Source organism: Phacochoerus africanus, chromosome 9 (genome assembly GCF_016906955.1).
Source record: "Phacochoerus africanus isolate WHEZ1 chromosome 9, ROS_Pafr_v1, whole genome shotgun sequence".
Taxonomy (NCBI): Eukaryota; Metazoa; Chordata; class Mammalia; order Artiodactyla; family Suidae; genus Phacochoerus; species Phacochoerus africanus.
The window spans coordinates 31567280-31592577 of record NC_062552.1 but is presented as its reverse complement, the minus strand read 5'-3'; the positions used below and the strand labels follow the sequence as shown (position 1 = coordinate 31592577).

General features: G+C 46.3%; 1 protein-coding gene across 1 annotated transcript in view; it reads left to right on the top strand.

Moving 5' to 3' along the window:
- The window catches only part of NUDT3 (nudix hydrolase 3), a 77925-nt gene extending 55139 nt beyond the window's left edge, over positions 1 to 22786 (top strand). Inside the window, exons 3-5 of the mRNA XM_047797015.1 lie at positions 7871 to 7915; positions 9554 to 9638; positions 14583 to 22786. Of these exons, the coding sequence (XP_047652971.1) occupies positions 7871 to 7915; positions 9554 to 9638; positions 14583 to 14761 (309 nt within the window). The 3' untranslated portion in view covers positions 14762 to 22786. The remainder of the gene's footprint in view (positions 1 to 7870; positions 7916 to 9553; positions 9639 to 14582) is intronic.
- Positions 22787 to 25298: the final 2512 nt, after the last annotated feature.

The following is a 25298-nucleotide window of genomic DNA, read 5'->3' as shown; positions in this document are numbered from 1 at the left end:
TTTTTTTTTTTTTTTGGTCTTTTGTCTTTTTAGGGCCACACCTGCAGCATGTGGAGGTTCCCAGGCTAGGGGTGTAATCAGAGCTGTTGCTGCCAGTCTACGCCAGAGCCACAGCAACACCAGATCCAATCTGTGTCTGCAACCTACACCACAGCTCATGGCAACGCCGGATCCTTAACCCACTGAGCAAGGCCAGGGATTGAACCCGCAACCTCTTGGTTCCTAGTTGGATTCGTTAACCACTGAGCCACAACGGGAACTCCCATATAATGGTTTTTTTTTTGTCTTTTTTTTTTTTTGCTATTTCTTGGGCCGCTCCCGTGGCATATGGAGGTTCCCAGGCTAGGGGTCTAATCGGAGCTGTAGCCGCCGGCCTACACCAGAGCCACAGCAATGCGGGATCCGAGCCACGTCTGCAACCTACACCACAGCTCATGGCAAAGCCGGATCATTAACCCACTGAGCAAGGGCAGGGACCGAACCCGCAACCTCATGGTTCCTAGTCGGATTCGTTAACCACTGCGCCACGACGGGAACTCCTATAATGTTTTTTTAATCAAGTAGAGACATGTGCAAGAAATACTGTATACTGTTACTAGTGGATATATACCTAGGTAGTGGAAGTATAAAAACATACAAGAAAATGATAAACACCAAATTGAGGTGAGTAGCAGTGTTCCCTAGTGGCACAACAGGTTAGGATCTGGCATTGTTACTACTTTAGCTGAGATTGCAGATGTGGTGTGGGGTTCAATCCCTGGCCCCAAATGTCTGCATGCCATGAATGTGGCCAAAAAAAGGGGGGCGGGGAGTGAGTAGTTTGTTACCGCTGGCAGAGGGTGGGCAGTGCATGAGAGACTTCCATTGTACTAGTAGATTTATTTCTTAAGGAAAAAAAAGACACAAAATGATACATAACTAGAGCTGGCTAGTGACTACCTGAATTTTATCATTTTCTTTACTTTTGTGATATTAAAGTATTTCATTTAAAAAATAAAACAAGGAGTTACTGTTATGGCTCAGCAGGTTCACATAGTGTCTGTGACGATGTGGGTTCAACCCCTGTGGCTGTGGCATTGACCTCAGCCACAGCTCAGGTTCGACTCCTATACCGCAGGTGTGCCCATAAAAAGAAAAAAGAAAAAAACAAAAAATCCTGGGATAGGATTTCACTGGACTATCTCCTTATCTACATCCATCCGTCTTCACTGTGATCCTTTCCTTCTATAAGTGCTAAGTTTGGTGGATTCCAGAAAGTAACTTGTATTGAACACTGTCTGGTTTTTCTTCATGGGTTGCCTCATACAGACAGTGGCATTAGAGAGTTGTTGCCAAGCTGCTTTTGGGCCTGGGCTTATTGCTTTAGTAGAGGAAACTTTTATTCTACAGCCCCCTCAGATATTCAGAGTTTTTGTTTGGGGATGAGCAGTTTTGCGCATAGAGCTGCCTTTTAAATCAGGGCAAGTAGCAGAGAGCTTTCAGATACAGGTACCAGCACATGGCTTCATAGCACTGGTTATTTTTCTCACATAGAAAGTCTAGAGGTTGGCCATTACCCCATGGCTTCAGCAGCGTAGCAGTTAGGTTCAGCTTCTCATTGATTCTCTTGGCCTTATCCTTAGGATCACAAGATGATGAGCAGCTCCAAGTTTCAGGTCTCCACCTGACAAGCAGGGATAGGGTGTCTTTCTATGCAGCTCTTTTTATCATATGGGAAATCTTTCCCAGAAGCCTCCAAGAGACATCCTCTCAGGAGCCATTGACCCAGAGTTGGGTCACACAGCACCCCTGAATCTGTCACTGCAGAGGGCAGCAGAACTCCCTGTGCAGATCCAGGTGTGCCATAGCCCTCACCTGAACAGAATCTAGGTCTTCAGGTAGCCAGGAGGGAGAAAGCTTGTGGGCTAGATCGCCCTCAGTGTCTGCCACAGTGTCCACCTTAGTGTGAAGAGTTGGTTTCAGAAGGGCATGATCTGCGTTATGCTCGTCCTAAGTAAGTAACAAAGCGCAGGTTCTTTGTGGTGGGATATCATTTTAGGGTACGTCAAGTCAGTGCCTCTGCCTAGGCCGCGAGTACACACCCCAGGAGTCTGCTAGAGGTCAGTACTTGCAATCTCAGTAAAACACTTCAAAAGCAAAAAAGACATTTGTGGGTTTTTTCTTTTAAAAAAGTAGGCAGGAGTTCCCGTTGTGGCGCAGTGGTTAACGAATCCGACCAGGAACCATGAGGTGGCAGGTTCGGTCCCTGCCCTTGCTCAGTGGGTTAACTATCCAGCATTGCCGTGAGCTGTGGTGTAGGTCGCAGATGCAGCTCGGATCCTGTGTTGCTGTGGCTCTGGCGTAGGCCGGTGGCTACATCTCCGATTCGACCCCTAGCCTGGGAACCTCCATATGCCGCAGGAGCGGCCCAAGAAATAGCAAAAAGACTAAATAAATAAATAAATAAATAAATAAGTAGGCAATTGCTTAGATAATTTTTGCTAACTAGACCTCAAGTGTTAGAATTGATGTTGTGGGAGTTCCCGTCCTGGTGCAGTGGTTAACGAATCCGACTAGGAACCATGAGGTTGCGGGTTCGGTCCCTGCCCTTACTCAGTGGGTTAACGATCCGGCGTTGCCGTGAGCTGTGGTGTAGGTTGCAGACGTGGCTCGGATCCCGCGTTGCTGTGGCTCTGGCGTAGGCGGGTGGCTACAGCTCCGATTCGACCCCTAGCCTGGGAACCTCCATATGCCGAGGGAGCGGCCCAAGAAATAGCAAAAAGACAAAAAAAAAAAAAAGAATTGATGTTGTATTTCATACTTTGAATTTCAAGAAAGCATTCCCCAGAATTTCTGCACAGCAGATTAGGGATCCGGCATTGTCTCTGCAGCGGCCAGGTTCGATCCCCAGCCCAGGAACTTCCTTGTGCTGCGGGAGAGGCCAAAAAAAGAAAAAAGAAAGCAGTCGCCTACATATGATTGACAAATGAAGGGCAGTAGATATTATCATTTGGAATCCTTACAACTAAGATGGGATTTTATATAAATAAAGTCTCTGGAGTAGGGACTTCTGCCATACAGATTGATTGTAACTGTTTTTGTATGATTCTGAGAAAAACAGGTCTATGGCAACACCCCCACTGGACCGAATTTATATATACCCTGAATCAAATCTTATTGCCAAATGTCTGAGCCAAATATCTGTCATCTGTGCCTCTGACACCTACCCCAACCTGTGTGCAAGAGTCATGTGAGAGATAAAAATATCTCTCCTGTCGCTGGTGGCAGCATTTGAGACAGAGCTGGGAGACCAAAGTTGGACTGTGGAAGATTGTGAAAAAGTAAAAATGGTTACAGTGAACTCTGTCCTGGAGAATGTTTACCTATGAGGAATCTTTCTCTTATCAGCAATGTGGCTTTAAAGAACTGAAATCTTCTTTCTTACTGGAGTAAACTCCTAAGAAAATTACTAAAGCCCAGTTTAACTTATTTATTTATCATTACCCACTGCACTGGGCCAAGAACTGAACCCATGCCTTTGCAGCAATCCAAGCCACTGCATTCAGATTTTTAACCCCCTGTGCCACAGTGGGAACTCCTGTTTATTTATTTTGGCCATGGCATGCTGAAGTTCCCAGGCCAGGGATCAAACCCATGCCACAACAGTGACCTGAACCACAATGACAACACCAGGTCCTTAACCCACTAAGCTGCTAGAGAACTCCCATAAACCCCAATTTTAAAAACTGATAAATGTAGTAAATTTTTTTTCGCTTTTTACCATAGATAATCATTGGTAAAATCACTCTAGCATTCTCCCCAAGTAGATCCCCCAAATATTAAAATAAAATTTGAAAGAAATATTAAAGAACAAATAGAACTATTAATGATTAGAAGTGATTAATTAGAAGTGAAAATAGGAGTTCCCATGGTGGCACAGTGGTTAACGACTCCAACTAGGAACCATGAGGTTGTGGGTTCGATCCCTGGCCTTGCTCAGTGGGTTAAGGATCTGGCGTTGCCGTGAGCTGTGGTGTAGGCCAGAGACGCGGCTCGTATCCAGCGTTGCTGTGGCCCTGGTATAGGCCGGCGGCTACAGCTCTGATTACACCCCTAGCCTGGGAACCTCCATATACTGCGGGAGTGGCCCTAGAAAAGGCAAAAAGACAAAAAAAAAAAAAGTGAAACTAAATGCCTCTGAGTTTCAGTGTACAGATGGCAGTATTATTTGACTTACACTAAATAAATCAAATGCATTTATTTAATTAAGAAAAATGCTTTTATATTTTCTAAGCTGCCTCTGATACCCAGTACATCATAGGTATGTGTTGGTATTGATGCAGGAAGTGCTATAATTAGGAGTTCCCGTGTTGGCGAAGCAGAAGCAAATCCAACTAGGAACCATGAGATTTTAGGTTCAATCCCTGGCCTCCCTCAGTGGGTTAAGGATCCAGTGTTGCTGTATGCTGTGGTGTAGGTCACATATACAGCTTGGATCTGGCATTGCTGTGGCTGTGGTGTAGGCCTGCAGCTGCAGCTCTGATTCAAATGCTAGCCTGGGAACCTCCATATGCCTCGGGTGTGGCCCTAAAAAGCAAAAAAAAAAAGAGGAAGAAAGAAATCACTATAATTAAAAGTTTTAGGAGTTTCCTGGTGGTTCAGCACGTTAAGGATCTGGCGTTTGTCACTGCTGTGGCTCAGGTCTCTGCTGTGGTGTGAGTGCAGTCCCTGGCCCAGGCACTTCCACATGCCATGGTTGTGGCCAAAATTTTTAAATAAGTTGTATTGTCATAATATTGAGTTTATTTATGCCCTTAAAATTTGGAGATTATTCCCTTTTCTGCACTTTTGGCTTAAGAAAAATAAATAATTGGACAATACCTGCTGAAGAGACCTCCTCCACTGTGCAGTATAGAAATGTAAACAATGTCTTCTGTGAGCCTCTATAAATCATTCTTTGTGCCTCTCCCTCTCCCTGCTCCAGGCCTCCCTCCACAGAAGCCTGACAGCTCTGTGCCCAGGCCCTGTCTGTGGAGACCTGTGGCAGGAGCACAAGTGACACCATCTCAGGAGCTGATCTTAGTGTGTTTGGATCAGAGTATGGAATTGGCTTTTCTAAATGAGGACAGCCTGCCAGCTCATCCCACTAGTTCAGGCAGCTTCATTGGTTAATTCATGAAGTACAATCTAGCTAGTCTTAGCTGGCTGTGGAGTGCAATTATTTTTAAAAATGTAAAACAATGTAAATAAGAAAAGGTAGACATTTCCATTCAAGTAGCCCAAAAACCACATGAAGAAAGAATAGATGGGGAAAAATGGGAAAAGAAACAGGTATGTTGGCAAGAAAAAGAATTCCTTGACAGATAATTAGCAAAAATTAATTTCAAAATACAGCTCACCCAGGAATCTAGACCTTTAAATTGCATCTGTTGTCTCTATTAAGTATTTCTAAAGAACTTTTGGAGTACTTATCTAAAATTTTTGTTCATTCTGTACAAACTTACTGAGCACCTACTGTCTTTAGAAAGCATATTTGGCTTATTTTTTTAACATACTATACAAAATAATGTGGCAGTAGTAAGAGGAAACGAGTACCTGCATCCCCCAAGCACTTCCAGAGAACTCTCCTTTGCCTCTCAGCCCATCTTCTCTTAGCAGAGACAGACATAAAAGACAAAGGTTAAAAAGACATAGCCTGACTCTGGGAGTTCCCATTGTGCCTCAGTGGAAACAAATCCGACTAGTATCCATGAGGATGCGGGTTGGATCCCTGGCCTCACTCGGTAGGTCGGGGATCTGGTGTTGCCGTGAGCTGTGGTGTAGGCTAGCAGCTCCAGCTCTGATTCAGCCTCTAGCCTGGGAACTTCCGTGTGCCAGTGGTGTGGCCCTAAAAAACAAAGAAAAAAGACATAGCCTGACTCAGAAACAAGGTGGATACTTCCAGAGAGCCGAAACAGAGCAGAGCTACAGAATAGCACAGGAAAGTTGCGGCCTGTGTGGCCTTGGGTAGCTGATGGTTGGAGCCTTTGGAGCAAGGGGCAGTCCACATGCCAAGTGGAAAGGACACCAGGAGCTGAGACTTTCAGGTAGGAAGAGGACACAGGTGCAGTGCTCAATAAAGGATGGTGCAGCTCTAGCTGCACTATTCCTCAGTTTGCCTTGGAGCAAACCTAAATTATCCTTTTAAGGCCTGACTTTGGTCTAATTTTATAGCATGGCCTGACAAAGAACTTAAATATGTTCACGATGTTCAAGAAGTAAATGAAGGAATAACTTCTATTTTAGAATACATATAGGAGTTGCCATCGTGGCACAGTAGTTAACTAATCCAACTAGGAACCATGAGGTTTTTGGGTTTGATCCCTGGCCTCGCTCGGTGGGTTAAGGATCCGGCATTGCCGTGAGCTGTGGTCACAGATGCAGCTCGGATCTGGCGTTGCTGTGGCTGTGGTGTAGGCCAGCAGCTGTAGCTCCGATTAGACTCCTAGCCTGGGAACCTCCACGTGCCGCAGGCGAGGCCCTGAAAAGACAAAAGACTAAATGAATAAATAAATTAATTAATTAAAATAAAAGACAAAAATCATGGAAATAAAGGTGTACATAATGGAAATAGATATGTAAAGAAAAAGTAGAGATGAAAAATATCAAATAAAGTGGGCTAAGAATGTGTAACTCCAGAGTGGATATGATTGAAAAGAAAATTGGTAAATTGGAGTGAAGTGAAAAATTCAACAGAGCGCCTGCTGTGGCGCAACAGGATTGGCAGCATCTTGGAAACGCTGGGACTCAGGTTTGATCCCTGGGCCAGCACAGTGGGTTAAGGATCCGGTGTTGCCACAGCTGAGGCTTAGGTGGAGACTCTGGCTCAGATCTCATCCCTGGCCAGGGAGCTCCATATGCCACAGGGCAGCCAAAAATGGTCAGGGGGTGGGGGGGAGGGAGGGAGGAGAAAAAAAATTCACCTGTAATGCATCAGAAAGACACCAAAGGGCTGAAGGAATATACAGAGTATATATTACAGAGGCCTAGCCACTGTATAAAGTTGCCCCTCTCCCCATCATTCTCTCCATCACATGCTCTGTGCATTTCTGTCATAAAAACTGTCATTTAGGGAGTTCCCATTGTGGTGCAGTGGTTAATGAATCCGACTAGGAACCATGAGGTTGCGGGTTCGGTCCCTGGCCTTGCTCAGTGGGTTAAGGATCTGGCGTTGCCGTGAGCTGTGGTGTAGGTTGCAGACACGGCTCGGATCCCGAGTTGCTGTGGCTCTGGCGTAGGCTGGCAGCTACAGCTCCGATTCGACCCCTAGCCTGGGAACCTCCATATGCCGTGGCAGCGGCCCAAGAAATACCAAAAAAGACCAAAAAAAAAAAAAAACCAAAAAACTGTCATTTAGCAGAAGTTTGCCAGGTTTATGTTTTAGTTAACTTACGCTTTACTGAGCTCCTACAGAGTTCTGATCTCCGTTCTGGGTATACTGTGTGCAGACAGCCAAGAACGAGTCAGGTGAGGGTCTTGCTCTCGTGTACCTTGTGTTCTAGCCTGTTCATTACTATCCTCTGGCACCTGCACCTGTTATCTGGCTCAAGTTAGGCAGCCGGTGTATATTGGTTGAATGAATGAGTAAATGAGAGAAGTAATTCATACCTCAAAATAATCTTTGGCATGGCTCTGACCTCGATTATCTTGCTCTCTTGGCCAGGTTGCAGTGGTGAGAGAGACAAGAGATGAAAGGAATTCTGTCTCCCCCCAGCGTACTCTGCTCCTAGCAGTCTGTGACACAGGAAACACTGGCGTGACTTCCACAGACCTCCAGCCCACCCAAGCTGTGTCCTCGTGTTTTTTTAATTTCTGTTCTACAAATGTATGATTTTTCGTTTTTACTTTTCAGGCTGGAGTAAAAGGGACATTGGGAAGATTAGTTGGAATTTTTGAGGTAAGTCCGTTAAAAATCTTTGGTGCAATTGGTATCATGTTAAGTAACCGCATATATCTTCATCTTAGTCTGTTAAGGCTTTTGTCAAAACACAGAAACCAGGTGGCTTATAAACAACAGAAATTGATTTCTTGTAGTTCTAAAAGATGGGAAGTCCAGGATCAAGGTGCCAGCAGACTCATGGTCTGGTGAGGACCCACTTCCTGATTCATAGACAGCTGTTTCTCTCTGTCTTCTCACCTGTCGGCAGAGTGTCTCTGAGGTCTTTTTTGTAAGACCACTAATTCCATTTTATGAGCATCTTCTGTCATAACTCAATCACTTCCCACAGGCCCCACTTCCTGATACCATTACCTCAAGAGTTAGGATTTCAGCATTGGATTTGGAGGGGGAGCATAAACATTGTCCATTTCAGTCAGCCTGTCTGTCTATCTGCCTGTCTGCCTTTCTTCCTTTATTCCTTCTTGCCGGGCCACACCTGTGGCATATGGAAGTTCCCAGGCTAGAGGTCCAGTCGGAGCTGCAGCTATACCACAGCCACAGAAATGCATGATTTGAGCCACATCTGCAACCTACACCACAGCTCATGGCAACACCAAATCCTTAACCCACTGAGTGAGGCCAGGGACCAAACCTGAGTCCTCATGGATCCTAGTCAGGTTTGTTACCACTGAGCCACAACCGGAACTCTGATTTCAGTCTCAGTCTAGGAAAGATGCCATCTTCACCCAGTTTTCAAAACATCGCAGCATCCGCAGAGAATAACGTGCTTTCTTTTTTAAAAACCCCATAATCTCCTCAAAATGGCTAAAATTATTTGTATGGATTATTTTTCCCATCCTTACCTATCTTTCTCTCCTCCTAAGATATGAGGAGGGGTAGGAGTTCCTGCTGTGGCACAATGGGAATGGTGGCGTCTTGGGAGTGCTGGGACGCAAGTGCGATCCCAGGCCTGGCACAATGGGTTAAGGATCCTTCGCTGCAGATGCACTTTGGGTCGCTACTGAGGCTTGGATCTGATCCCTGGCCCAGGAACTCCATATGTCTCGGGGCAGCCAAAAAAGGGAGAAAAAAAAAAAAAAAAGATGTGAGGAGGGGTAGGTAAGTGTAGGGGCAACAGAGGAAAAATAAAAGCTGTATAACTATAACAAAAGAGGGAACAGGGATGTAGACTGGAGTAGAGGTTTGGAAGTAAGAAATCAGAGACTAGAGATGAGCAGGGTTAGCAGGAAAAGAGGAGGTATATGAGATGATCAGCTTGCCTGCATCGACGGGGCCCTTGCCCACCCAGTCTTTTCTCCTTCCCGTGTTCTAAATAGTTAAATTTACTTGGTGCCTTTTTCTGAAGCAGTCCTGAATCCTTCTGTCAGTTTTCCTGAGAAGTTGCACTTTAGAGAAGGAGAAGAAAAAAGAGAGTAAAGCCTTCACCGTAGAAGCCCAGCGAAAGAGCACACCCTCAAGTTCAAGTGTGGCATGTTTTCAGTAGGCCAGCTGGCACTATTCCATAGCTGATTGTAGGGCAGTAGAAGGAGTCCTTGGTCCTAAGCTCTCTGGACACATGCATTAGAGTGAGTTCCATTGACAAAATCTCAGCTCTCTAAAGAAAAACATCTCTGTTCCTCTCTCTTTGCCCTTCAGAACCAGGAAAGGAAGCACAGAACGTATGTCTATGTGCTCATTGTCACGGAAGTGCTGGAAGACTGGGAAGATTCAGTTAACATCGGTAAGTCGTCCCCAGATCACCTCCAAAGAGCTCCCCGCAACCAGCCCTTGCCATGACACAGCCATTACCCAGAGCCATGGATGGGAGCCTGATAAAGAAAAGACGTGACAGAAGGGTATCCATGTTTGAACTTGCTGAAAGGTGGTCTTTTGAAGTCTTTAAAAGTTGGGAACATAGTCAACAATTAGAAAAACAGCCCATAAACGTAAGACCTGTAGTTTCTAAAGCCAAATTGGGGAGTTCTCTTGTGGCACAGCAGGGTAAGGATCTGGTGTTGTCACTGCAGTGACTCGGGTCACTTGCTGTGGTGCAGGTTTGATCCCTGGCCCAGGAACTTCCTCATGCTGTGGGTGCAGCCAAAAAATATAATAATAAATTGGGGAGGGAATTCCCGTTGTGGCGCAGTGGCTAACGAATCCATCTAGGAACCATGAGGTTGCTGGTTCAATCCCTGCCCTTGCTCAGTGGGTTAAGAATCCGGCATTGCCGTGAGCTGTGGTATAGGTCGCAGATGAGCTCGGATCCCGTGTTGCTGTGGCTCTGGTGTAGGTCACTGGCTACAGCTCCGGTTAGACCCCTAGCCTGGGAACCTCCATATGCCGTGGGAGTGGCCCTAGAAAAGGCAAAAAGACAAAAAAAAAAAATTGGGGAGTTCCCATCGTGGCTCAGTGGTTAACGAATCTGACTAGGAACCATGAGGTTACAGGTTCAATCCCTGGCCTAGCTCAGTGGGTTAAGGATCTGGCGTTGCCATGAGCTGTGGTGTAGGTTGCAGATGCGGCTCGGATCTGGCGTTGCTGTGGCTCTGGTGTAGGCCGGCGGCTACAGCTCCAGGTAGACCCCTGGGCTGGGAACCTCCGTATATGCTGCAGGAGCGGCCCTAGAAAAGACAAATAATAATAAAAATAATAAATTGGGTCCCCCTGAGCAGAAACTGTTCAAGGCCTCCACAATGCTGGGCCCCCCACTGGCCACCAACCCCAAGTGAGAGCAGAACCTTGGCTGTTCCTTGTTATGCTTATTCATATTGTTGGAGAAAACTCTTGGTCTGGTGGTATAGCCCGTCCCTCCAGAGCTGCATAGCGGGTACAGAGCAGTGGCAGTAGTTTCCAGCTGTATTCATTTTACTCCTCAGATGCACCCAGCTTTCTCCCAAGGAGCCTTTTTCTTTTTTGGAAGGGGCTGCACCCGTGGCATATGGAAGTCTCCAGGCTAGGGGTCTAGTCTAGTTGAAGGTGTAGCCACCAGCCTACATGGGATCCGAGCCACATCCGCCACCTATGCAACGCCGGATCCTAACTCACTGAGCAAGGCCAGGGATGGAAGCTGCGTCCTCATGGATACTAGTCAGATCCGTTTCTGCTGAGCCATGACAGAAACTCCCAAGGAGCTGTTTTCTTTGATCTCGGATCACTATGTGGTATGTGTATTTTGTCTTTTGGGCAGAAATTGTGATTTAGTGGTTGGCTCATAGTTTAATCTTTTGGCTCTGAAGGAAAGTATATTCTAGAAAGGTGTGATATTTAATTGATGTTATAAATTGGCAGACAGATGTAATTCACTTGCCCAACCTCTCCCTTTATTGTTAGTATGTGCTTTGCCACCATGCCTCTCTGTTGATCTGGTTATTTCCTAGCCCTTCAGCTCTTAATTGCTTTGTATTTGCTAAGAATGCAGTAAGCTTAAGTATAAATAAATTCAGTGAGGGTATTAAAAATAGACTCCTTGACAGCTGGTACTGGGGCCTGAAAAAGTGACAGAGATGAGTGTGGCATGGTCCTGTCCTCAGAGTGCTCTTTCAGGCAGGAGTCACACACTTGTGATACTAATTTTTAAGGTACCATTACTCTTTTAATATCCAAACAAGCCTTTCGCCTGAACTCCCACTTCTGAGAATTGACCCTAATGAAATATTCTAAAATATGGGGAATAAGCCTGTGAACCTTCCTTCAGATAAGCCTTTTTCAGATGAGAAATTGGGTCCTAAATGTATATCTTAGCGAAATAAGTGATCTAAGTTCCATTTACCTGATAGAATGTTATGCAGCTATTAAATACATACTTATGAAAGCGCTATACCACGGGAAAGAGCTTATGCAATTGTGTTGGTGAATGAAGACAGCATATAGAATTATATATACGTTACTTAAAGCTACATTAGAATAGAAACTTGAAATGAAAACAAAGATGAGGTATTGATTTTCACATAACTAATTGGCCATGACAGTGGGAGCTCCCGTTGTGGCAGTAACAATCACTGCCAGTAGGAGGATACAGGTTCGATCCCTGGCCTTGCTTAGTGGGTTAAGGATTGGCATTGCCGTAAGATGTGGTATCAGTCGCAGATGTAGCTTGGATCCTGTGTTGTTGTGGCTGTGGTGTAGGTTGGCAGCTGTAGCTCCAGTTGGACCCCTAGCCTGGGAACTTCCATATGCTGTACCTGCAGCCCTAAAAAAGAAAGAAAGAAAGAAATGGCCATGACAAATGAAAATTAACAGGGCTGGCAGGAGTGTGGTGAGACCTACATTTCAACACACACAGTCAGGATTGGAGATCCTTTCTGGAAAGCAGTTTGGCAGTTTATATACAAGCCCTAGAGTGTTCAGATGTCTTTTTCTTATAATCTCAGTTCTAGGGATCTTTCCCTGAGAGCTTTAAAAAAAAATAATAACTAAAGTTGCAGGCTATAGATTTCCAGTGATAGGGAAATAGTTAAGTGAATGACATAACATCCACGCTAGATATTATGATGTAATGCAGCTATTAAATGTCATACTCTCACAACATAGAAAAATGCCTGAGGAACAGTGTGAAGGAGAAAAGAAGCAATAACAGTAATAATAATAAAGCAAACTCTTACAGCTTGTACTCTGTGCCTGGTGTTATTCAAATGCTTGCTTGCTTGCTTTATTTATTTTTAGGGCTGCACCCGCAGCACATGGAGGATTCCAGGCTAGGGGTCCAGTCAGAGCTATAGCTGCACAACAACGCTGGATCCGAGCCGCGTCTGCCACCTACACCACAGCTCACAGCAACGCCAGATCCTTAACCCTCTGAGCAAGGCCAGGGATTGAACCGCAACCTCATGGTTCCTAGTCAGATTCATTTCTGCTGCTCCACGACGGGAATTCCTCAAATGCTTTACATATTAGCTCTCACAACAGTTCTGTGAGATAGGTCCTATCTCACAAGATAGAAATAATTATCTCTATTTTTAGATGAGGAAAGTGAAGCACAGAGAGGTTCAGTAACTTGCCCAAAGCTACACAGTTCATTAGATCTAGTGATATGATCGGAGCCCAGCATATTGGCTTCAGTGTCCATGTTTCGGGCACCAACACTCCATCAGCAGAGCCTCCGAGGATGTGGAGCACCTTACAGCATGATCCTAGTCATAGTTGTTGATTTACTGTGTCTTCAAGTAAAATGAAAGAAAGGCAAATACACTAAGGTATTCTGGTTTATAAGATTACAGGTAATTATCTTATTCTTTACACCTTTTTTCCCTGTTTTCTCAGTTTTAACCTATGTTCTTTTATTACTTTTGTAAGAGAAAAAATAATAAAGGATTTTAAAGCATACATTTGAAAAAATTTTTTAAATATACTGGAAAATAGGAGTTCCTGTCGTGGCTCAGCGGGAATGAATCTGACTAGTATTCATGAGGATGCAGGTTTGATGCCTGGCCTCGCTCAGTGGGTTAAGGATATGGTGTTGCATGAACTGTGGTGTAGGTTGCAGACGCGGCTCGGATCCCATATTGCTGTGGCTGTGGTGTAGGCCAGCAGCTGCAGCTCCGATTCGACCCTTAGTCTGGGAACTTCCATAAGCTGTGGTGCGGCCCTAAACAGACCAAAAAAAAAAAAAAAAAAAACTGTGCTTGCATCACTCTTGTAAGAAAAGAACATAAGGAAAAATGTATTTATAATACATATTTTTTAAATGTTAATAATCATAGTGATCATTTTGTAATGTAGAGAAATATCAAATCATTATGTTATACACCTAGAATTAACAGTGTTGTTGGTCAGTTATACTTCAATTTAATATCGAGGAATTTCCCATCATGGTGCAGTGGAAATGAATCCGACTAGGAACCGTGAGGTTGCGGGTTCCATCTCTGACCTTGATCAGTGGGTTGAGGACCTGGTGTTGCTGTGAGCCGTGGTGTGGGTCGAAGATGCAGCTCGGATCTGACATTGCTGTGGCTGTGGTGTAGGTCAGCAGTTACAGCTCTTATTCGACTCCTAGCCTGGGAACCTCCACATGTTGCAGGTGTGGCCCTAAAAAGACAAAAAGACAAAATAATAATAATAATAAAAATAAAATCAGAAAGGAGTTCCCATAGTGGTTCAGCTGTTAGCAAACCTGACTAGCATCCATGAGGACACAGGTTCGAACTCTGGCCTCACTCAGTGGGTTAAGGATCCGGTGTTGCCATGAGCTGTGGTATAGGTCGCAAATGCGGTTCATATCCCAAGTTGCTGTGCCTGTGGTGTAGGCCAGCAGCTGTAGCTCTCATTAGACTCCCAGCCTGGGAACCTCCGCATGCAGAGTGTGGCCTTAAAAAGCGGGGGGGGGGGGGGGGGGGGGGAAGTGTTATCAGATCAGAACCCTTTTACTGCTTCCCTTTTTTTTTTTTTTTCCTTCCTTAAATAGGGCCACGCCCTCGGCATATGGAAGTTCCCAGGCAAAGGGTCAAATTGGAGCTACAGCTGCTGGCCTACACCACAGCCACAGAAACATGGGATCCAGCATCTGAGCGGCATCTGTGACCTACACCACAGCTCACAGCAATGCTTGATCCCCGACCTGCTGAGCAAGGCCAGGGATCAAACCCAAGACCTCATGGATGCTAGTCAGGTTCGTTTCCACTGTGCCACAAGGGGAACTCCCTCACTGCTTCCCTTTTGTACTAACTTCTTTTTCTCACTGCCTCTACAGGAAGGAAGAGGGAATGGTTTAAAATAGAAGATGCCATAAAAGTGTTGCAGTATCACAAACCGGTGCAGGCGTCGTATTTTGAAACGTTGAGGCAAGGCTACTCAGCCAACAACGGCACCCCGGTCGTGGCCACCACGTACTCAGTGTCTGCTCAGAGCTCGATGCCAGGCATTAGATGACTGAAGACTTCCTGTAAGAGAAATGGAAATTGGAAACTAGACTGAAGTGCAGATCTTCCCTCTCACCCTTGCTCTTTTCACCTCTCCTCACAGGCCTCCTCTTTCAAATAAGGCATGATGGGCAGCAGAGAAAGGGTTTATTGATAACGTTGCTGTTTGGTGTTAAGTGATTGGGCTTTTTCTTCTCTTTTTATTGAGGGGGTGGGGGTTGGGTATGTAATTTGTAAGTACTTTTGTGCATGATCTGTCTCCCTTTCCACACCCCTTCAATCCTCTGAAGAGGCAAACAGCCTTCCTTCTGCCTTGGATTCTGAAGTGTTCCTGTTTGCCTCATTCCAATCCTGGCCAGATATTTTTCTTTGATTTTTAATTTTTTTTTTTTTTAATTAAAAGATACCAATATGAGATGAAACCTTTCAAGAATTTGTCCTATAATGTGCTCTTAAGTCTGGTAGGTTGGTCACTTTCACTGCAGGATACATTTATCTACACATTATATACTGGGCATATAATATGTAAATAAATGGCTTGTAGGAGGGGAATTTAACTGTTTACTTCTTAAAGGTTTTGTTTTTTACATTTGGGGTGTTTCTGGAGAGCCTCACAATTAATTCACCTTTTTTGTTTTTGATGCTAGTGGCTAGGTGAGTTTCCCCGTCCTCTGTTTTTCCCCCGGCCTTGGCCGTAGTTATGTGGGTGCAGGGAGAGCTTCGCTACCTTCATGTAGGTGCTCCCAGGACTCATGGCCTTCTCTTCCCGACGCTGTTTCCACGCCAAGAAAGAAACAGGAAGAAACCCATTTTCTTTTTTATTCCGAAGCCTCAGCTCAGATCTGGAGAAACAATGATAGAAATTGTATTCCTCCCTACGTGTTGACCATAGGGATTTGAACTGGATTCTTGGAATTACTATCTAAAAAACTGGAGCATCGAGCACTGTTTCTATCCTGCTGGTTTGGAATTTTTTCCATAATGCTACTTACCGCTGACAGCGGCCTCTCTCCTTGTACATACATGCCTTACATCGTGCTGAACTGGATGTTGTCCTTGTGCTCCGAAGCATCCGGCTGTACCTGGTGAGTGCAGCTGTACAGTCCCGTCCGCATTCTGAGTAACCGTGTTAAGTTCCTAAGGAGTACACAGGAGGAGAATTCAGGTCTTTGCTTGCCTTTGTCAGGTATACAACACTTGTAATTGCACCATGGAGCATGCTCAGAAATAGTAAATTTGTCTCCCCCCTGGGATGTGAAAGGTCCGTCCTCCACTGAGAAGTGGTATGGGAGGAGGCTTAATCCCTTTCCAGAACAGCTACATAGTGCATTGGCTCACTGCAAACTGTCTTGTTGGTTTTTGCTACAGGTTTGATGCTGGTTTCATTTGCCAGTTGTGTTGTTTAGTTGAAAAATATGCAGAAAAGGGTCTTGGGGTGGGGCGGGTGCGGGAGGGGGGCACTGATCGGTCCCTGGCTGGGGACAGGAGTTTGTTGCTATACTCTTAGTGGCACCTCCTTTGTCAGAACATAGCCAAGATGTGAAATTAAAATCGTAGTTCTCTTTATTTAAAAATTCTAATAAATACTCAGACTTTGAAAAGCTTTTTTGCTCTTCCCTCCCACTAAAATGTATGTATGTGGTAGGCCTGTGTCATTTAACGTTCAGCATTTTGGGGGACATCAGTTGATGAACTTTTTAATTTTTGCTCTCTGCTCTCAGTTTGCATCTTCTTTCCTAGTCTTGAAACACGGAGCCAGAAACAGGGCCAGCAGTTTCCTTAGGACACCGCTCTACCTCTGGGAATGAAATTTTGCTCCCAAGGAAGGGTCCCAGTGGATAGATAGCACCATGGGATTTGAGTCTAAATGCCAGCTCACTGTTCCCATGTCCTACTTTAAAACGAACACACTGCTGCTTATTACCTGATGTAGGGCATTCTGAGGTTCTGGCCAAATAAAGAGGAAAATAAAATAAATTCAACTGAGCACTAAATGCAATCCCCAAAAACACATTCTTCCAAACAAATTCTTCCTTTGTGATATGAATTGAAAGTGCTTTGCAGGAAAACAGTCAGTGGTCCTGAAATAGGAATTGCAGTGTTAATAATAGTTTGTGCATTTTTTTTAATGATCTGAAGATGTTTTCACTGGGCTGGTGTAACAGTATACCACCCTACAGAATCCAGTTTGGATTGTTGTTGGCGTCTTTGGGTCAGGAAAGTGAACTGTGCCAAGTATTTTTTAGTGACGTGAATGGATCCCATTAATGCAGTTACTGGAGAGATTGTGCTGATGCTTTCCTAACTGACAAAAGGAGGCTTTGTCCAACACTAGAATTGTTGAAACTGGTGCTGTTTTCTGTTGCACTGGGATCCTGAGGAGCAGGGGTTGGTGTTTTCCCTCCCTGGCACCATAAACACCATGGCTATCTTTACCGGCGTAGCAGGCACCACTTTCCGGGGTAGATTGCTTAGACCCGTGATTGCAGCAACCTTTCTGTCTCCCCTGGAGAAAGTGAGGAGAGACAAAAGAAAGCACAAAGTTTACCCTACTTGCAGAATATTCCAGTGACACTGATTTGCCATTAATCCTGTAAGTACTCATTTTATTTGGGCTTGACAGAAGCAGGTTCCTGTGTTCAGGGCAGATATAAAGTCTTTCCCACAGTGAATTTGCATGTCGTAGATTCTTGGTTGTTACCGGAGTGTCCTTCAAAGTGCACCATACTCAGGATAGAGAAAGAGAGCTGTGGATTTCTTTTTTAATTAAAATTTGTTTTTAGTTTATAAATTACAGCCCTTTGGGAAACACTAGTGAGATCATGCCTTTCTTTTTTTGTTGTTGTTGGACCAGGACTGTGGCGGGAGGTGGGGGGTGGGTAAGGGCTCCAAGGGTTTAGATCTTTAGGTAGGCTCTCAGAACAGTGCAGTCCGTGACACAGGAGTCTTGATTTTTCTCATAGCAGACATAACCGGATGGAAAAGTTAATGAATGGATTGTTTTGTGCCCTGCTCGGAGAGTTCCCTCACTGAGTCTGAGCCGAGGCCATCTGGAGGGATCAAAGAGGGTGGGGGTATCACCCCCTGGGAGGCCGAGGAAGGCCTGGACAGTGGCCTGGCGGCAGGACCTCTGCCCTCTGCACTGCATTGCGAGTCCTGTGCAAAGTGAGGCACTTGAGGCCTTGCTACTACCCGTGGCCTCCGGGGAGCAGAGCGGGTCACCGCCCTCAGAGAGTGCTTAAAGTTTTGCACACGCGTTGCCACATAGTCAGCTTCCTTCATGGCAGAGAACTGTTCTCTCTTTTGGTATTAGGAGTTGGCCCATGTAAAAGTCTCTTAGACTTGCTTAGAAGAAAAAAGGTCACGTTTTGTTTTCAGAATTCTAGAAGGAAAAAGTTCCCAATGGAACTTTGCTTGCTCCTTCGCCCTCCCCTTTCTCCTCCTCCCATACCCTGTGCAGGGGTTTATTCTAAACCTCTTGCACCAGCAAGTCATCAGTCTTCTGTTGCACCTGAGTGTGCTTTTCACACATTGAACTTAATGTATTTGTCATTTCCGTCTCAGTGCTGTGCGTTAATACCTTTGTTGCCTCCCTACTTTGATCTTTTTTTTAAAAGAGCTTAGCCTGAGCCACTTTTTTTTTTTTAGTTTAAAAGAAGATTTGATAACCACAATGTGATTTTTGCCACGACTTTATGATTTTTAGATTTCTGAATTATTCTCTAAGCCCGACCTAGTTGAGTTGAGAGTAGATTTAGAATTAGAAGAAATACCTGGTGAAATCTCCATAGTAGGATGAATTTTTGCTTTAAGAGAAATGAGAGTTAGCTATGACTGATAATACAGCTTCATCCTGGTCCCATCCGCATTTCACAAAAAAATAGGAGACATGCAAGACAGTCAACCCAAGCAGCCCTGGGGAGAGATTATTTAATGATGATTAGATAATGCAAATGCCTCTTCTAGTTCTCATTCTTGAAGATTCCAAGTCAGACCTGAGGCCTTGTGGTTCATAGTGTCCAGCAGGGTGGCGGTCATTTTTTCTGAGCCCGGCTAGGATGGAGCCTATCTCCCTAAGGCTGTGCAGCTGGCAGCGTGGCCTTAGCCTTGGTCATCAGGGCACCCACCTCAACTGGAATGTGGGAGAAAGCACCCCAGAGTCAGCCTCGGTGCTCTGGAGTGAGCCTGGTGAGGGAGACCCCACCTTCCAGGAGAGCTGTGTTTTCCATGTCACCTTGTTTGTTACCTAAAGCAGTGAGACATTTGCTTTCTTCAGGTAACCATGAAGTGCTATCCACTGATTGCAGTTCGTTAGAAGATACTGCATCAGGTTGACTGAGGTCACCAGGGGTCCTGGGAACCTGGAGAGCTTAGGCAGACTCTTCTTTGGAGGCCAGAAGCCTCTGAAAGGACTCTGGCCTCTGAAAAGGCAGCTTCACATTTTGACAATATTTTTGCTTTAGCTGATAACCTTTCAGGGATATGAGAAGCCTAATCAGGACATCTGAAAAAATGATACCTCTCACCTTCAGGTTAATCAATTCTCTTAGTGCCCTTAAAAATTAGAGAGAGGAGAGTATCCCATTTGGTGTTGCTTTGAACAGATCCCTTGAGCAGAGGCTGGCCGTCACATGATCTGGTTTTCTCTGTCCCTGCAGTATGAAGCTTTCCAGATGAAAAGGCATCTCTCTCCCCTAAAGCTTTGTTTATAGTGATGGTTTGGTGAGCTTGAGATTGTCTTAGAAAATGAGCCCATCCATTTGGCTAGGGGAGTGCAAAGGGAAGCCACTTTAATTCAGAAGTCAGCACACCAGGGGGGACTCTGCTGGAGAAGGAAGTGCTTTTGGCTGGAAAAGCAAGATTAATATCTAGAAGGTGGCGAGTCATTGCTTCTGTTCCGCCAGCAATGAGTTGTTTAATTAAATACTCTAGGTTTCCTTTGCTTTACATTCCCAATTCTAACCCCAAACAGTGGCCACTGGAACACCAAAAAAGGCATTTAAACCCCTGAAGATGGGCTTTAAAAGATACAGAAACAGCAGCATTGTCATTTTCCAGGTTCATCACCATTTTGCTCTGCTACCCATCCTTTCCCCACTGCAGCCAGGCCAGATGTGAAGTTTCTGTTAATCATTGAATTGGGAAACATAAATTTGGGTTCTGGAACAATTACCAACTAAATTGCTTACCATCTGTGGGGTGCACCTTTCAGAGAATATTTTAGCGATACAGTGAAATCGCTCTTCTGAGTTTGAGGTCCCAATCGGGCATTAAGATCAAAATCTTAAAAGTCTTTGGAACTCCTTAGGAGAAAAGCAAGCTGCCTCAATCTCAATACTGGACCTTGAGATTGTACTCCCCTCTTCGTAGTGTGGGGTGGGGTGCCTCACCTTAAGGAAATCATTTTTCCAGTTAAGATTGACCATAAATCCCTACGAGAAGTAAGCCTATCTTTCTGAACACTTTTGTGCTAGATTGAAAATATTAACCTAAAGCTGCAATAGAAGATCAGGTATCCTCTTTCACCTCATTACTGTCCCACTGAAACAAACAAACAAACAAACAGCATTTCAGGGTTAAACCTTGGTCTGTTGTGTATCTGTTCGTTGTGGAGAAAATATATCACTAATAAATGATCCAAAGAAAACACCTAGTTTGGTTCCTCGTTTCCGGCTACATAACAGATAGGACTTTTTCCAGAGAAGATAGAGGCTGATTATCAGGACCTCAGAACCGGAGTGGACAGACCTGCCCCACATTGAGCCTCCATGGGGGCAGGTGGACGTTAGGTCCTAGAGAGCTTCCACACGCTGGGGGAGGGGAGGGCCGTGAGGACAGGAAGGATTTGGAGGGGAGCGGCGAGCATCTAAGCCACGGGGCGCAGACACAACCCTGCCTTCTGCCTCCTCCCATATGATGAGGGTACTTTTTGCTCAGAATCCAAGGCAGCTCTCTCCTCCAAAATCCAGTTTGCTTCAGATGTTTTGTTTAACCTCTGAAGACCTCGCTCTTTCACTCACCCTGCATGGGCCTAGACATGCTGCACAAGCAGGACACAGATGCATGAGGAAGTCCGGGGCCCTGCAGGAGCATAGTGTTGCGTTTCGTAGTTAGAAAAATAGTTGGTCTGCTCTCTTGTGAAAGAGGAAGAGTGTGTGGTGCAGTTTTATAAATGTCGGGTCTTTTTATTTCGTGGTCTGAAAGCATTCAAACTGGCTGATGATTGAAGAAAAACCTGGTGATTAGAATACGTAAAATTCCAGTTAGTGCCTCTGAAGAAAGATAGCTGCCAGTCTGCCATGTGTTTAATGCAATCGGGAGCATTTGAGGACGTTGGGAGCTGTTGTAAAGGTAGATAGAGCAGGTGTCTCCACCTGCCCAAGTGTGTCAGCGTCAAGAGAGAGGAAATGGAAGCCCACTAGTGGCAACTTGTGTAAGGAGCCCAGTCTGTTTCAAGGACCTCTCTCCCATCCTATCCAGTGGCCTTGGTCGGGGTGGGCTCTGAGGAAACAGCGAGGCCCCAGCTCTGTCTGCTGAGCTGCAGTGTGTGGTCTCCAAACAGCATAAGGCTCATCTGAGGGCTTTGCTCGCTGTGATCACCTCCACTCCACTCATCGCTCATCAGCATCCGAAAGGCCTGGGACCAGTCTGGTTCTAAAACGCATGAACTAGATGTTCCTCCTCCCCTGTTTGAAGTGTGTTGTCCAGATGCAGTCTCCCTTTGGCCAAGGTCAACAGGTATTTCCAGGGAACCCTTTGGATGGAGGCAAAGGAGCCAAGATGAATTGAGTTTACCTTGTTCTGAAGGACAGACGTCTTTGCACCTTCCCCCTCATGCTCATACATTTTTAGCTCGGGCTTAAGTGACCAAGTCTCCAGAACTGAGACCGAGAGCCGGGGGCTCGCACACCTGGGACCAGTCCCCTGGGGACCTCACAGACTCAGACTAGACTGTTGTGATCCCACCAGAGCTCTGCTGCTGTCCGCTTCCATCAGGACCACTCCGAAAAGCTAACAGCTCGGCCTTTCCACCATCACGTCATTCCTTGGTGGCTGTTCTGCAGAATGAGGTGCTGTCACCAGTTTAGACAAGGCACTTTATATTTGTAGAAAGGGTAGAAAATGGAACAGCCAGTGGGCTGAATACGCATATCCTTGGAGAGCGAGCATGGCAGAAACAACTCCGAATGAGCTCAACAAAACTGGCGACTCCAGGGAATGGCATTTTTGTGGGAAGAGGGGTTGGTGGTGGTCCTTTAACCTCCTAGGCCCTGGTACTGTGTCATGCAGCCAGGGTTTGGAATAATGCCACCCCTCCTGCAGTCCAGAGCCCCTCCAGGACTAGGGTCTTGCAGCCCATGGGTGCGTGGTCTTGTTTTCCATTCTTCAATTTCCGAAACTACCCTGCTTGGTATTGTATGGGAAATACACTGTCCTGCCTGCCCACTCAAAGCCTTCTGCGCAGGCCTGGCTTCTCCCCGTCATCTCCAAAGCGCTCGTAAGGAAGGCCTGCCCGGGGCTCTTAGGTGCTGATGGGGGCAGAGTTGGTTCAGAGGAGGTAGAAGGAAAGTGTTCCCGTGTCCCTGTCCCGAGGAGAATATTCTTGTGTGCTTAGGCTCCCTTCATACCTCTTCCCGTGGCACAGGCAGGCTGTGGAGGAGGAGGGCTGGAAAGAAGGTCCAGGTTTGGGTCCGAGACGTGCACAACAGATGCGCGTCCCATTTCCCCCTTCCGTAACACGCCAGCGATATGTAACCATTCTCCTCACCAACCCCCCCCCCCCCCCCCCCCGCCCCGATGCCAGCAGTAGAGGACAGAGCCCTCGCCTGTAGACCATGTGGAGCTTTGGTACTCCGCCTGCAATTCCACCACCTCATACCCCACCTTTTTGTAAAAACAAATGCTTTCACCCGTGAGTGTGCTCGTCCTCTCTGTGTGCGTCGGCGTCTCTCCAGTGGAGCTGTGTGGGAGGGAGGGCATTGCATTGTAGGCTGTAATTTTGTGCCAACCAATAAAAACCAGTATTGCACACATACTCCTGCTCAGTGTCTGGTCTCTTCTTTCTAAAAGTTTTGCTCGAGTCCTTCTCACTAGCCGCCTTTTGATTTTACCCCCACTCCCTGCTGGGTTCTTGGGATTACCGCAGAGGTCAGAGGTGGCCCCACAGAAGATTTACTGTTGAGGGAATTCAAGTGAGGAATGAAGTGCAGCAGGCAGGCAGTGAGGGTCAGTGTCGTTTCCTCTGGTCAGCACTGCCGCCAGGTGCCAGGGAGCCCTCAGCAGATGCCCAGTGCTGGGGAAACAAAGGTGGGCCACACCCAAGACAACGAGGAGCACAAGAGGTTGCTCCCCTGTGTAGAAACAGGAGTTAGACGTGGTAGAGCCATGAAGGGCTGGGACAGTGTTGGTGGTGAGTTTGGTTTGTTTTGTTTTTGCCTTTTTGGCCACAGCACGTAGCAGCTTGATGTGGGATCTCAGTTCCCAGAACAGGATTGAACCTGGGTGGCAATTGTGACAGTGCCAAATCCTAACCACTAGACCACCAGGGAACTCTCCCTGGAGTGGCATTTTAAAGATGTACACTGGTAGGACTTGCAGGCAGAGAACAGGCAGGAGAGGGAGAGCAACACTGAGTGAGCTGTTTCCCCCAGGCCAGAGGTGGATGACAAGCATTATGGGCTGGAAGAAAAATAAAGCAAGATGAGGCCAAATTGTGGAAAACCCCACAAGCCAGGCCAGAGAGTTTGGCTGCGTACATGTGACGTGTTCTGGAGCAAGGCCATCATGGAAAATCGCTGTGTTTGGAGAGGAGGCAGCAGGAGAGGTTAGAAAGGAGCCTTCTGGAAGCTCGTGATGCCAGCCATGCAGACTCAAGGAGTAGGCCTGGGGATGAAGAGAAGGCTAGAGAAGCAAGAATAAAAGGGGTATCACACTCAGATGAACATGTTCATCTACCCAGGGCAGCTGACCTCTGGGGACCCCAATGGGCACCACCAGGGGCCAAGAAACCTAATGGTCCATGGACCAGGGCAAGATTCACATGAGTTTAACTCACAGGAGACTGAAGTGTATGTGCCTGGATGACAGTTGGCTCATTTATATGATGATAAATGTCAAACCAAGTTATCTGGTTAGTGAACCAGCTGCCTGTGCGGGTGGCCAAAAATAAGCAGAAAGTGGGTTGCTGAACAGTGACAACTTGATGACTTCATTCTGCCACAGGGCAAATTGCCTATCAGCTGCTCAGGGCGCCCTCTCCTCCTGAAATTCTGATTCCTTTATCCTATGATGAGTTTCCTTCCTCTATCAAAGGACCCTTTGTTTTGCCGGATTTAGTGTGTGTAATGAGCCTATGAGCTTCTGAATGCTGGTGCAAGTGAATCAGGAAGCCACCTCTGCTTGGGGTCTGGATTTCCAGAAACTCCACTGGCTCATGTCAGACCATCGTGGGCCATTCGAAAGGTGGCCCACCACCAGCACGTTCTCTAATGTTGATTGCTCTTCATTCTCAGAGTGTAAATGCAAACTTTGGGATTATCTCGCTGCAGCCCAGTCTCCCAACAGCCTGCCTGCAGGACTTGTGGCAAGAAAACAAATGAGAGAGAAAGACTCAAGAGGCCCCAAAGCTTTGAGCATGAGTGACAAGAGGAAGTTAGCCTAAAGAAAGTGAATGCAGGAGTTCCCGTCGTGGCGCAGTAGTTAACGAATCCGACTAGGAACCATGAGGTTGCGGGTTCGGTCCCTGCCCTTGCTCAGTGGGTGAACGATCCAGCGTTGCCGTGAGCTGTGGTGTAGGTTGCAGACGCGGCTCAGATCCTGCGTTGCTGTGGCTCTAGCGTAGGCTGGCGGCCACAGCTCCGATTAGACCCCTGGCCTGGGAACCTCCATATGCCGCAGGAGCGGCCCAAGAAATAGCAAAAAGACAAAAAAAAAAGAAAGAAAGAAAGTGAATGCAGCTCTGACATTGCTGGAACCAGCACCAGGGACAGTGGTGCAACATGCATTGCACTTCCTACACCCTTTGTCATTTGCAGGTGGCAGCTTTGACCACCCAAGCCAGACTGAGTTGGCAGAATTCCTATTCAAACCCCAGTCAGGCTGGCTCCCACCCTCTCAGGAGACCTGATAATCATGCCCAGGAAAGCCTGTTGTTATAAACCATGGATTTGTTTACTTTCTGGTTTCAGACACGTTTGAGGTGTGAAAGGTTTATTTTATCTCCTTGGTCTTGTGACACCCAGCTAACATCGCGGCATCTGCGATGCTGCCATGAGGCTCCATGTTCTGTGTCCTGAATACCAGCAGTGTGTTAAGCCCAGGACATGCAGTCCTCACAGAGGCACCAGCTTGGGTGACAGATGGCACGCAGTGGAGGAGGTGGCAGCCTGGGGAGGTGAGCCTTTAGGGGGTGGGGTAAGAGGGGCCAAAGGAGAGAGCTTGGGCCAGAGGACCCAGAAGGGCGAGATGAGTAAAGGGTTCAGAAAAGCGAGGAAGGACAGGACAAACCGCCCGCCGTAACAGAAGCTGTGAGCATTGGAACAAGACCA